At 37.2% G+C, this 14,536-nt stretch overlaps 1 protein-coding gene and 1 pseudogene across 3 annotated transcripts in view; both read left to right on the plus strand.

The window, feature by feature from the left end:
* The window catches only part of DNAH14 (dynein axonemal heavy chain 14), a 433,094-nt gene that overhangs the window by 295,519 nt on the left and 123,039 nt on the right, over nt 1-14,536 (plus strand). For all 3 annotated transcript variants that reach the window (XR_008916229.1, XM_056815999.1, XM_056816000.1), the window contains exons 57-59: nt 4,071-4,232; nt 10,999-11,190; nt 12,885-13,066. Coding sequence is in view for 2 of the 3 variants with exons in the window: in XM_056815999.1 (XP_056671977.1) it covers nt 4,071-4,232; nt 10,999-11,190; nt 12,885-13,066 (536 nt within the window). In the remaining variant the exon portion in view is untranslated. The remainder of the gene's footprint in view (nt 1-4,070; nt 4,233-10,998; nt 11,191-12,884; nt 13,067-14,536) is intronic.
* Nucleotides 8,075-9,918, plus strand: LOC130457591 (AP-2 complex subunit mu-like; annotated as a pseudogene).

Here is a 14,536-nt window from a genome sequence, read left to right on the forward strand (position 1 = left end):
TTTTTATTTTCTTTTTTGTTTTGTCAGATAGGATAATTGCAATTCCTGCTTTTTAGAATATACTTGAAGCACAGTAAATTTTTTCATACACTCCATTTTATTTTGTGTACTTCTTTATTTTTTTAAATGTGTTTCTTGTAAGCAATGTATTATAGAGTTTTGTTCTCTTATGCACTATCATTCTTTTTTGTCTTACTAAACTGTTTAATCCATTCATATTTAAAGTTGAACTATGTTTACATTTTCCTACATTTATTGGTAATATTTTTAAGTTATAATTTTTCTCTCTTCTATTATAAACACAGTACTCTGTCCCTTCAGTGACTTTAATTTATTCTTTTTTAAGGTGGCCCTATTCTAATTAGCTCTCTTCCTCTCATCCCCAATACCCTCTTCTGATTACTTAACTCTTTATCTTTAGAGATTTGCTCGCAGGTTACTTTTGTCCTACATTTATTTTATTATTTAATTCCTCCCTCTTTTTTTCCTCTCACTAAAGTAGATTCTCCCTTCATCTTCTCTCCTTCAAATAGTTCTGTTCATTAGATTTTTATTTCATTTTGTACCCCTTTTATAGATGATTTTTCTTACTTTCTTCAATCATTCTATCAGGCTTTTCTCTCTGTCTACTTTAGACCCTACTTCTGTGGTTCATGATCCCTATACATATCCAGTCTCTATTCTCTGTGTTTCTCATGGAATGAAAACTTCTGAAGTATTCATTCTGGGATCTCCTCTCTAGATAGTTTCCACCACTGCCTTATAGAGCTTGCTCTGTGGATTCCCCTTTTCCCTTCTGCCTCACTCTAAAACAAGGCCAACTTCTTCCACTGACAGAGAAGATACTTCCCCATGAAAGAACCTTTCCACCAATACATCCTTGATTATTTAGTCCATCACTGATCTTCACTCTTCCCCTGGTTACCTTCGCTTCTCCATTTGCTTCAAAATCTCTTTGGGTCCATACCCTCTTACCTTCTAGGTATTCATTGCAACCTCTCCCCATCCCAAGGTAGGACAAATAGCCTTTTCAAGAACCAAAACCCTCAGACCATGCCAGGACAAGGTCCCTTTTTTTGTTCAGAGATTATATCTCTTCATTCATTAGTATAATCTCCTACTATCCTACTATCACCAAAGCAAGACTTCTCCCTTTCCTTCCCACTTTTTAATTCTTCCCCCTTTCCTCTACAACCATTCCCCTATGAGCTTTTCTCTTCCTGAGACCATAGGAGTTGGCCTATCTCTTGATTTTCCCCAAGCACATCACACATTTTATTCCTTATCACTTACCATCCAATTTTGTAATGTAGTCCTGCCTCCCCCCCCCCAAAAAAAATAAACAACAACAAAAAAAGCATTGATTCACTTATAGCAAGATGTCACCAGATCCTGTCTGTAATATTCCAGGCCTTCCTCTTCACTATTATTCCCACTTGACTTCTGTCTTCACTCATGTTTCTTTGGGTACATTTAAAAAAGAAGTCAGTTGCTAGTCTTCCTGCTTGTCACTATTGTTGTTTCTGTCTTTCCTTAGCTGTTATATTCATTTACCTCTCCTGCATTTCTGTTATCTAGGTCATTCAAGAAGCAAATAATCTCTTCAGTTCTGGTTTTATTTCTAATAATGTTCTAAATGATTCTACTATTAAGTGCCCATCTTTTTTCATCTATGGTTAAGCTCAGATTTATAATATAGGTTGACCTCAGGCTGCATCTTGAGCTGCATTGCTCTTCAGAATATATTATCCCATTCCCTTCTACATTTTCTGGTGGTTATTGATTAGTCTTGTATTATTTGAATTGTCTTCTATTTGTATTTTAGGTCTTTCTCCTGAGTGTAGAACTTGTTTCTAAATTGAATTATTAAACTTAATCTCAATGGGTCTTAATAGTTTTTTCTGGAGGTGATTTATTAATATTTTCAATTGGTATTTCATTTTCTGTGTTCAGAAGTTCTGGACAGTTCTCTTATATTATTTCTTTCATTATGACTTATTGTCCTGTGCTGCTTTTCTGGGAAAGTTATGATTTTTAAATTGTCCTTACTCATCCTGTCTTTCAGATCAGTATGTTTTGCTCATACAATGACCATATTTCTTTTAATATTATCTTTTTGAATTTTAATTTTTTTCCAGATCACATGTTGATATAATTTTTAATAATCATTTTCTGACATTTTACCTTCCATGTTCTCTTCTACCCCTCCCCAAAACAACAGGTAATATGATATTGGATACACATGTATTATCATACAGTATATATTTCCATTTTCATCATATTTTGAAAGAAGATATATATCCTTTACACTATAGAAAAATTCATGGAGGAAATTAAGTGATGAATGGTATAGTTCAATCTGCATTCAAACTTCTTCAGTTCCTTCTGTGTTGGTTGATAGCCTTTTTCTTCATGAGCCCCTTGGAGTTGTCCTAAATCCTTAGCTTATTCACAATAGTTAAGTCATTCACAATTGAGCATAAGTAAAATGCTCTACTATGGACAACATTCTCCTGGTTCTGCTAACTTTACTTTATACCACTTCATCTAAGTAATACTACTGTTTTTTGGTTCACTTCATCTATATTGTCCTTTATTTACACTCCTAACCTAGTGTTCTTTCTTTAGTTCTTTTCATGAGACTTGCCATTGCAGATTCTAGTTTTTCTCTTCTACACATTATTTTTGATGTACAGGATATAATTCTATTTTCATAATTCCCGTTTTTCTTTTAAAACATTCAGAAAGAAAATATGGTAGTCTCATATTCTTTTCAAATTCCACAGGTTCCTCTGTCTCATGAAGTATTGGGCCATTTCCTCTTTTTTTTTTTTGCAGTATTTATCCATAGATGCTTGAACAAATTTAATTAGCTCTAGAGGTCATGTTTCCTTCTGCTATTAAAGTTTTCCTTATTGTTTTATCTTCTTATATTTGAGATCTTTGAATTTTCTTTTTCCTTAAATCTTCAGTAATCTCAGGCTTTCCCCCTCCCCCTTATTTTCCCCTACTACTCACTTTTACCCCCTATACTTTAATGGTGGATTCCTTAAGTACTGTGTCCCAAAGCCTCTCATAGTACACATATACCTGGCAATTTATGAGTTTTCCAGCTTGGGTCTCTTCTTCAGGTGGCTTTGGGGAGGACATAATTGGCTCCAGCTGGTTGCTGGGCTCTTTCCTTCAGGTTAAGCAGAGTTCTTTATAACCCCCCATACATACACAATATCCTGTCCCACTCCTATTCTTCACTTCTTTGGTCCAGCACCAGCAGTTCAAAGAGCTACCTGGTGTTACATGAGGTTGATTTCTGTCATTTGGGTTTCTGAGGCTCTAGAAGGAAGACTTTGGAATATAATATTGAGCTCTATTTCAAGCCCAGACTCGTGTTCTACTCCTTTCCCGCCCTTTCTTGCTTTCCTCAAAGATCGTTTATAGCCCAGACCACTGCCTGGCATGGCACTGGTTGGGTCATCCTACTACTGTCTGCCCATGGGATACTGATGCAGTATTGATTATCTTTCATGGCCTAAGCAAACATATATAACCTGGAACCAGGACTTCCAAAGCACGGGAGAGATGGAGGAAGAATTGGGTGTTGGGTTGTTGTTAATGCTTTGCTTTGGGTTTTGCTTTTTGTTAGCAAATCTATCAATTCTTTGGGTTAGCTAATGTAATCTTGCTGCTTACTAGTGTGAGAGGTGGGAAAGGAGTGCTGAGTGAACTCAGCATCAGTGTCAGTTCATGGATGTATCTGGTTGTTGTTTTTCTTTTTGATTCTAGATATCCTGAATCATAAAGTCAGAGGAAGTTACTTCATTTGGGGTACATAAATTTTGTTTTGGAGTGGTTCAAAAGGTTGACAGGGTCAGAGAAAATGTCTATTCCTTCATCCTGTTGATCATATGGCCTGTTTGGTTGATTTGAATTATGAGTAGACCATCATAGTTTCCCACCATCAGTTTGCCTACTTATTGTAACTCTGATAAGTTGGCATGTCTTAGATTAGAAAACACAAGCAACTACACATTTCTAATTTTAAAATGTATGTGTGTGTATTTTTATCTAAGGAGTCTGTTTTAGAAGATTTGAACTCCATTCTCAATTCAGGATCTATGCCTGAACTATTTGAAACTGAAGAGTTGGACAATATATCATTAGGACTCAGAACTCTCGCTGAAGAATCCGGTTTTGATGACAGTCAACAAGCTTTGTTTGTATTCTTCCAAAAGGTATTGTTTTATGTGAATTTATTTTTTAACAAACCATAAAATCAAATTAAGTATGCATATTTGAGACCACATCCATGTTTCTGTGAATAATTTTCAATTGATATTTTCATTCTTAAAATTAGCTTATTAAGCTAATGACAATATTGTTCTTAAATGATCAGAAGTTTTTATACAACATAAACTTTTGGATATTTGACATTCTCATGATTTTAGCATCCAAAAATGCATCTTAATCCTTAGAGATATACATAGTTTTTGTTAGATTATACCACACATAATATTATTTTATTTTTGCCATAACCTATTCAGATTTTCTACTTAAAATATTAGGGTATCTATTATGTGACTTTCCTTTTTAACACTCTGAAATCATTCCCTTTTGCTATCATATCAAGATTAAATTCTTTGTCTGGTTTTCACAACTCATCACAATCTGACCCAATGTGCCTATTTAACCCCCTCCCCAACTCTCTTCATTATTAAGTCTTCCCAGTGTACTTGACACCCACAGTACTCATTACCTATCTGCCTTTGCTCTTACTGATTCTCCATCTGGAATGTACTCCTTCTTTCCCTCTGCCTACCCTAAATCTATTCATTCTTCAAGCCCAAACAAAGACCTACCTCCTTCAAAGAGCTTTTTTCTGACTATTTTCATCCCTTATTGATGCCATCCAATATTTTGTGGTTAAACAGATGAAACATCAATAGCAAGAAGCAATGTTTTCTTTCCACAGTGATGCAGTAATAAATGCTTTGAAGTCATCAACTTACTGACAACAGAATACCCTCATGCTGGTAAAGTCAACCACATATTGCCTTTCCCAAGAGATGATACAGTGATCATCTTTTACGGTAGAAAAATAGGCAGTCTTAAAATTTATATTTCATTTTTTGAAGAAAGTACATGAATTGTTTAGATCCTGGTCCCATGCCTTTCACTAATAAGCAATGTGATCTTAGTCATGTCACTTTACCTCTATTGAACTTTACTCATCTGTAAAATAAAGACATATCTGACTATCAAGTGACTGAACTGAGTCAACCTTAACAGGATTGCCCTACTTGTTGGGTGCTAGTCAAAAATACAAGGCACAATCAGAGTTTCAACATGATTTTACTTTAATTCTGCAAAACTGAGTTCTTAGTTTAGAAATCAGACACAATTATAGGAACTCAAAAGAAACAAGATACCATCATGAACAGAAAAGGAATAAAACAACTATCAACTCAAAGTACCCCACAGCATACATTATTGTCTTTTTGATTATTTCAGGTGCGTTACTCTCTTAGAGTGCTAAGTAAGCTCATTGAGGGCAATTTATACTTCCTTCTTTTGTATCTCCTAAAGCCACTGGAATAGTGTTCGACATAGACTAGACCTCTCATTAAATATTTGATAGTTGGTTGATTGTAGCAATATTTTCCACTCTACAGAAGAACCTTTTTTCCATTTGGAAAGTAAAAGAGATAGTTAATAAAATTTTGCCTGAGAATGGAATTAGAATAGAATATAACTAACAAAAGTTGACAAGGAGATATTTCCATGAACTTCCAGGAATGGAGCCAAAATGACTGAGCACTACAAACAACTTTAAAATAATGCCTCAAATTAAATTCTGGAGAAGCAAAGTCAATGAAAGATCATTGTTGTCTTTGAGATGAAGACAACTACCAACTACCAAAGAATTATTTTATAGAACTAGGGGGAAAAAAGAATAACAAGATTCACTTTGGAGTATAAAAAATCAAGGCTGTCAAAGGAAATCAATGAAAAAAAAAGTGAAAGAAGGATGCCCAGCAGTAGCAGATTTCAAACTATATTACAAGTGGTAATCATCAAAACAATTTGGTATTGGCTAAGAAAAAAAGTGATAAATTAGTAGAATAGAATAGGTATATAATACACAGTAGTAAATCTAGTATTTAATAAACTCAAAGATCTAAGCTTTGGGATAAGAACTCACCATTTGGCAAAAATTGCTAGGAAAACTGGAATGAAATTTAGAAGAAACTAGACATAGATCAGTATCTTGCATCATATACCAAGATAAGATCAAAATGGATAAATGACTTAGACATAAAAAATTTTGCAAGAAGTGAATTGAGGAGTATGGGGAAAATGTACCTGTCAGATCTATGGATAAGTTTATGACTAAACAAGAAATAAAAAGGATCATGAGAAATAAACTGGATTTTTTTATTTTATTTTTTAAAAGATTTTGCACAAACAAAATGAATGCAGCCAAAATTAAAAGATAGAAAACTAAAGGGAAATTTTAGAGCAAGTTTCTCTGATAATAAACTCATTTTACAAATATTTAGGGAACTGAGTCAAAATAAGAGTCATTTTCCAGTTGGTATGTTGTCAAAAGAATATAAAGAAACCACCAGAAGAAATCAAAGTTGTCATTAATGAAAAAAATGCTCTAAATCACCTCTCATTAAAGAAATGCAAATTCAAACAATTCTGAGATACCAACTCACACCTATTAGATTAGATAATTTGACAAAATAAAAATGAGAAATAGAGTAAATGAGGAAAAGTAGACACTAATGCATTGTTGATGGAGTTATAAACCAATCCAACCATTGTGGAGAACAATTTGGAGCTATGACCAAAGGTCTATAAGACTGTACATAATTTTTGATCAAGCAATACCACTACTAGTTCTGTGTCCCAAAAAAATCAAAGAAAATTATACAATAATGTATGATGATCAACTGTGAATGAAAACACTATTATCAACAATTCCAAGAGACTCATGATGAAAAAGGTATCCATTGCCATAGAAGGAACAGACGGAATCTGAATGTAGATTGAAACACCATTCTTCTTTATTTCCTCCATCAATTTTTCTTTAATGTAAGCAATATATGTCTTGTTTTACAACATGACAAACAGGGAAATATGTATATATGATAATATATCTACAACCTATATCATTTTACCTTCCTTTTGGGGAGGAAGGATGGTTGGAAGGCAAGGGGAGAGGGGGAAAAATGAAACAGATTTTTGGACACAACTTATGTGAGAATTTGTTTCCCTTGGATAAGCATATTATAATTTATTACATACTTATATCAAATTACATGCATTATATTATATATTGGTACATGTAAAGTGGTAACAAAAATAAAAAGATAAAATACTTATTGTACAAAAATATTTAGGGTAGCTCTTTCTGTGGTGACAAAGAATTGGAAATCAATCAATTGGGGAATGACTGAAGAAGTTCTAGTATATGATTGTGATGTAATACTATTGTATTATAAGAAATGATGAACAGAATTATTTCAGATAACCTGGGAAGACCCCTATATGAACTTAGTCAAAGTGAAATGAGCAAAACCAGTACATTATAAATAGTAATAGCAATGGTGATCAACTGTGAAAGACTTGATTACTCTGATCAAGACAATGATCCAAGGCAATTCTAAATCATTCATGATGAAATATGCTTTTGAACTTTATTTTTCAATTTTTGTGTCTTCTTTTACAACATGTCTGATACAGAATATGTTTTGCATGACTTTTCATGTATTATCTATATCAACTTGCTTGCCTTCTCAAAGTGTAGGGCAGAGAAGGAGTGTGAGAGGGAATTTGAAACTCAATTTTTAGTGAATATTCTTAAAATTTATATATTTTTAAAAGAAGGTATTTCCTTAGAATCCTGAAAAATTAAATTGGTAGAATTTTTTAAATGGAGATGAAAGAGTCAGAATAGTCACCAAGCTATAGTTTGTAAAGAGTAGGGGAAAGCAGAGCCACCATAACTGGAGGGCTCTTCATCTACAATCATAATGAGGGGGAGGGTACTCATCTCCTGAGTCTATCAATGATATCAGGTGGAAATGCTGTGGACACCTTCTGTGTCAGCGTGATCCATGCTGAGTAGCAGGTGCATTTCCCAATTACATTGTTTACAGTAGTTTTTTCCATGTCAAACACTCCATCATCTGACTGGCAGCTATCAACAAGCAAAATGTCAATGCCACCATGGTCTTTGGATTCCTCTATAAGATACGTGACATCATGACTGCAAACTTTGGCAAGATCATTGAAGAGAACATCAAAAACAACATTATGCTCAATCCTGGATGACATTCTGGCTTTTGGCTACCCAGAGAACTTGAAGACTCAGAAAGGCATTAAAAAAGAGTATTAGACAAAGGAAAAATAGGCTCAGATTCCCAGCCAAGTGATGAGGCAGATCAATTGGCAGCGTACAGCATCAAGCTCTTCCTAGATGTGCTTAATAGCATCAACCTGCACATGACTCTTAAAGGGCAGGTGTGAAGTACTTGTATGTCTCACCAAGTTGTGATGAAGCGTTACATGAGTGGCATGCCTGAGTACAAGTATAAAATAAAAAAGATTGTCATTGAAAAGTGGGACAAGGGCACGGAGATGAGCAAAAGTGGGAAGCACAAAAAAGCACATGTACCTCAGCAAGTGTGACTCTCAATAAAACATTAGTTTCATTCCCCATGATGGAAAGTTTGAGGTTATGAGGTACTGGACTATCAAGGACATCATCCTTTCATTCCAGGTGATCCTCCTGGAATGAGAGGGGGAATGGACCAAGTTGTCATAAAGTCCAACTGCAAACCTTCATTGCTGACCAAGAAAACTGAAGTCAAGATCCCAAAACCACTGAGTGCAAGTGGAGTTCAAGTGATCTGCCTGAAGAGAAAAGCCAAGATCAGTGTAGAATGTCAGTCTTATAGCAGCAATAAAGGAATCACAGATCAGTGCAGAGATTGAGTTGTTACCAACCAAGAAGAAATGGGTCTAGCCTCCCAGCTCCATGAGCTTTGAGTCATTTGCACCCTCTGCCCTAAAGATGCACTACTAAAAGAGGAATAAGCCAAAGGTGAACTACAGAGACCATGATGCCATCAAATTGGTACATTACATCACATTCAATGGCATCTACAAAAGCCACTGCTAGTTCCCTGGACTGGGTCATACTCTTCACCAATCTGAATGTTTCCCAGAGATGATCCAGGCTAGACCTTTGTCCCAAATCCTCCCTGTTGGTATATCCTCCTTCCTGCATTTCTGCACACCACCATGTATGCACAAGTTCCTAGACTAGGACTGGACTGACCCTATCATAGAAGGAATGAACAAAGTGGCCCATTGGGTTCCCTAGGACCTCAAAGCATCTGAATTCTCTCAACCCTCATTTTGTCTGTCCCTTAGCCCAGCTCTGGACTCTGTTGAGTTTCTCTTGGGTGGCAATGCTTCTGATGGGTGTGGGGAGGAGGGAAAAAAGACCCACTGCCTTTACCCCAAGTTTCTGCACCTCCTTGAAAGGCTAGTAACTACTTCCCATCCCCATCCATTCCTCCCTCTTCTGCCAGTCCCCTGCTTTGGTGTAGCAAAAAGTCTATTTTACATATGTATAAGTTATCAATTTATCAATCCAATCAATTCTATAGATCAGAGAAGAAAATATAAATAAGGAAATTCAGGAACCATGTGGAAAAGAGAATTTAGATAAATATTAATGGAGGCAGAAACAGGAAGCAATATTCTGTAATTGTGGTATACTCTATATATCACCTAGACAGAAAGAGCAAATAGAAATTTGGGGAATATAACAAGCCTGGCACAGAGGCATCATATCATAGTGATTAAGGATGCAATTATCCATATGACACCTGGAGCTTTCTTTCTGCCAAAAGCAAGCAGCTAATAATTTCTTTACTTACCTTCATAATAATTTCATTCTTCAAATGAAGTGAAAGGCACAAAAAAGTGAAGGGCACTTCTTTCTGGATCTGATTCTTGCCAAAAGTGTTGCTTAGTGTGATGGAAATTATAGGAACCTTAAGAAAAATACACTTTTTTAGTGTTTGTGATAGAAAAAGAAAGGAATATAAGGCCTTATCTGTCATACTTTCCAGATTTTACAAGTAGATTTCAATAGGTATGGATTAAAATTCTAAAGAGGTTGTTAGTCCCAGAGAAGCACGTGGGGATCCAGGAATAAACTCTGAAGACACAATGATATGATGATCTGATGAAGAAGAACCTGGGATGAGTTAAAGTCATGAGCCTTCCCCAAGAATGTTGCAGCAATCTGAATATTTTATTTAAGATAGCATAGTGGGAAATTAGAAGAGACTGAATAAACTTCAAGCAGGCCACAGCTTTGTGAAGTTCTCTGGAAAGGCAAGACCTGGCTAAAGGAGCAAGGCCTGATTTTGAGTAACAAAGAACTTTATTTTATACAGGATCTTGGAGTGGTTTGGAATTTTTTTCAGGGCAGGGCACAGTCTGCTAGTGCAGGTAGAAAAGATATCTGTACTAGCAGAAAGTGTCTTGAGTCCTTAGGAAGCTTATATTCCAATGGGGAGATATAATATAAAAAAAGGAAGTTGTAAAGGGACTGGAGAGGTATCTATTTAACTTGACCTAAGGAACATAATCTTAACTATTAAAAACATAAAGGTAGGAAGGGCTGTCTCAGGAGGTAGTAGGGTCCTCCGCACTAAAGGTCTTCAAACAAAAGTTCGACTGTGACTTGTTGAGTATAGTCCAGAAGGCGTCCTTTTTTAGGAATGGGCTGGGTGAGTTGGTCACTTCCAATTCTGAAGTTCTGCTTTACAACACTGAAATAACAAGTTAAATATCTTGTTAACTGAAAAGAATATCCCTTGATAGAATCAAAACAAATTTCAAGTCAGATTTTAGTATAATATTTTCTTAATTAGTAACTACCTTAATTCATTCTTTTCTATTCATATTCAGAGAATAGCAAAAAATCTTCATATATTTATGACTGTAAGTCCTGCAGGACCTAATTTCCGCCGAAATTGTCGAGCATATCCAGCCTTAGTTACTTGCAGCACAGTGGACTGGTATGAGAGGTGGCCGAAAGAAGCTCTTTTGACTGTAGCAATGTCTCATTTAAAGCAAAAACATGGCCTGGATACCAAAGAGGTAAAGTATATAGATACGTATTTTAATCCTAGAGATATGTTTTTAAAGCCTCTAAAAGCAACATTAAACTTTAATATTCTCATTTAATTTTATTCACTGCCACTTAGAGCACATTTGCCTTCTACATAGTTGTAGATCCTGGGAGCACAATCAATTTCTCTTCAGCCATACCCCTAATACCTCATCATCCATTTCTTCTTTGTCTGTGCTCCTTTCCAGATTCATCCTCCTACCTACATTCTACCTTCACTCTAGGGATCTAAGAGATTCCAGGTGTAAATAACCCCAGGTGTAAATAGCCCCTCCTGTACTCCCCTCATTTCCACCTCTTACTTGCTTTCTGGATAGCCTCTGGAGTCAGGCTATGGTTATTTTTTATGTTATACTCTTTTGTCAATGACAATTAAGATACCCAGATTGATTAGAAACACAGGACAGGACTGTAAAATGATGAGACTGTTATAAGGCACCCATGCAACAGGACTTCTTTTCTGTATCCCACAGTAGGTAAGCCAGAAACTAGAATGGTGAGATTGCCGGGTCACCAAGTGATAGCTAAAGCACTAGAGGGGACAGAAAGATGGGGCTCTGGCATCATGAAGAAGAGAAGAAGAGTTAAGATAATTCAGTAGCTTTGGGAGACCGTTAAAGACGCAACGGGATACTGTCCTGCTTGAGCATGACAAACCTGGGGAGCTACTCCCTCCAGTATCCAAGTGCAGATGGACCAAGAGTAGAAACTGGAGGAGAATGAAAACAGAATATAGATATCACAGGATAATAATAGAAGAATATTGGTCACAACCAGAGAGTGATCCCTGGCAGCTAGATCACTGTCAGCTAGTGACCTCTACTACCAAGGATAAAATAAGACTTACCTCCCAGAGAGGGAGAGGAAGAGGGAGAGGGAGAGGGAGAGGGAGAGGGAGAGGGAGAGGGAGAGGAGAGGAGAGGAGAGGAGGGGAGGGGAGAGGAGAGGAAGAGAGGAGAGGAGAGGAGAGGAGAGGAGAGGAGAGGAGAGGAGAGGAGAGGAGAGGAGAGGAGAGGAGAGGAGAGGAGAGGAGAGGAGAGGAGAGGAGAGGAGAGGAGAGAGAGGAGAGGAGAGGAGAGGAGAGGAGAGGAGAGGAGAGGAGAGGAGAGGAGAGGAGAGGAGAGGAGAGGAGAGGAGAGGAGAGGACAGGAGAGGAGAGGACAGGAGAGGACAGGAGAGGAGAGGACAGGAGAGGACAGGAGAGGAGAGGAGAGGACAGGAGAGGACAGGAGAGGACAGGAGAGGACAGGAGAGGACAGGAGAGGACAGGAGAGGACAGGAGAGGACAGGAGAGGAGAGGAGAGGAGAGGACAGGAGAGGAGAGGAGAGGAGAGGAGAGGACAGGAGAGGACAGGAGAGGAGAGGAGAGGAGAGGAGAGGAGAGGAGAGGAGAGGAGAGGAGAGGAGAGAGGATGTCATTTGCATCATACCTTGCTAGGAATTTTTCCCTTTCTCACTAATCCTTACCCTACCTCTACTGCCCAATACTCTAATCATCAGATTTTTCAGTTCCATATAACCCATTCCCTCAATATATCATTCTAGATCAGAGTACTGATAAATTAAAACATTTGGGAGTATCTCATATATTAAAGGTTTCAAAAATGTTCTTTTCCCCTTCTTTTTCAGTCACAGCCATTTTTTCCTAATTATGTCCTAACAGGAATTAATACCAGCACTCGCCCAAACATGTGTTCAGTTTCACCTTAGTGTCACTGAAATAAATGTCAAATTTTGGAAGGAAACTAAAAGGCATTATTATATCACTCCAAGAAGCTACCTGCACTTTATGGATACCTTTACACACATCTTGAAAATAAGGGAAAAGAAAATGTTAATAAAAAGGTAAGAATTTAAAAACAAAATCAAATTAGAAATACACAATCCCTCTTTAGCCTGATACTCTTAAGAGACAAAGCAAATACTGAGCCCCAGAGTCCCTCCTCACCATGATGGGGAAATAAGAAGGAAGTAACATTGAACATTGGGCTTGCACTCACAGAATTACAAATTGAGAAATGGAAGATAATGTAGAAGTCACATAGTCTAATCTGAAGCCCACAGAGGGGAAGTGGCTTGCCCATGGTTACATATCTTGTCAGTGATATGGGTGAGAGTTGAAGCCAGACCCAGCTTCATATTTTCCATTATGCCATGCTTCCAATTTGGAAGACCTGGGTTCAAATTCTGACCTTGATGCTTCCTAACCATGTAAACATGGACAAATTTAACCTTTCTAAGCCTGATTTTCTTAGCCAACAAATTGGTGGTTATGATATTTGCACTACTTGCAAGTGTGTGCAATTTATAAACCGAAAAATCCTATTAAAGATAAGTTAGTATTATAAAAGTGATAACAGAAACTCATAGAGAATGTCTACTAAGATGAATAGGAATTAGAATCTGTTATGTCCATAGAGCGAGCTCACCCACCCAGACTGAAATTGCAAACCCTTAGAGTACCGAATGAGAAGGTATTAGAAAGAGAGATACCCTCAAAGCTTTACATGAACCAAGGAAAATATCTGGCACTCAGCTATGTGTTCACACAGCAGCTCCAAAATCAAACAGAAGCCTCTTTACATATCCCCCAAAGAAGAGAGAAAAAAAAAAGAAATTAAGTGCTTAGCACACAGTAGGTGCTTAAAGTATTTTGTCATTTTCAGAACACATTCAAATACACATTGTCAAATCTTTTTATAGTCTACCTTTTCACAATCTCTTGTATATCTCCTCTCTGTTCCAAGAACACTGTCACCACCCTAATGCAGCCCTTTCTCACCATTTACCGGGAGCATTACAATAGTCTCTAAGTGATATCTCTGCCACAAACTCCTCCCCACTTTCAAACATCCTCTATTCAGTACCAAAGCTTAAGTTCCAACATGTCCCCACCTTCCAGTAGCTCCCTATTATGTCCAGGATCAAGAAAATCCTGCCTGATGGTCTTCATAACTTGGCCTCTTCTTTCCAGTTAGCTCTCCGCACACACTACAATCCAGTCATACTGGTCATGCCTTTTCAAGGGATGGCTGTCCTCTAGGCTTGGAAAGCTCTGTCCTCCTCACCTCCTCTTAGCTGTATTGGCTTCTTTCAGGTCAAAACTCAAACCCCATTACTGCAGAAGACCTTTGTTGGTCTTTCTTTCTGCTAGTGCCTTCCCTTCTCCATCTATTCTTTACTGTCTAGGATGTACCTAATTGTCTCCTCCATTAGAAGGTAAGCCCCTTGAGGACAGGGACTGTTTTTGCCTTTCTTTTAATCCCAAAGCTTAGAACAATGCCTGGTACATTGCAAGGACCTAAGAAATGCTTG

This window comes from Monodelphis domestica, chromosome 2, assembly GCF_027887165.1.
Source record: "Monodelphis domestica isolate mMonDom1 chromosome 2, mMonDom1.pri, whole genome shotgun sequence".
NCBI lineage: Eukaryota > Metazoa > Chordata > Mammalia > Didelphimorphia > Didelphidae > Monodelphis > Monodelphis domestica.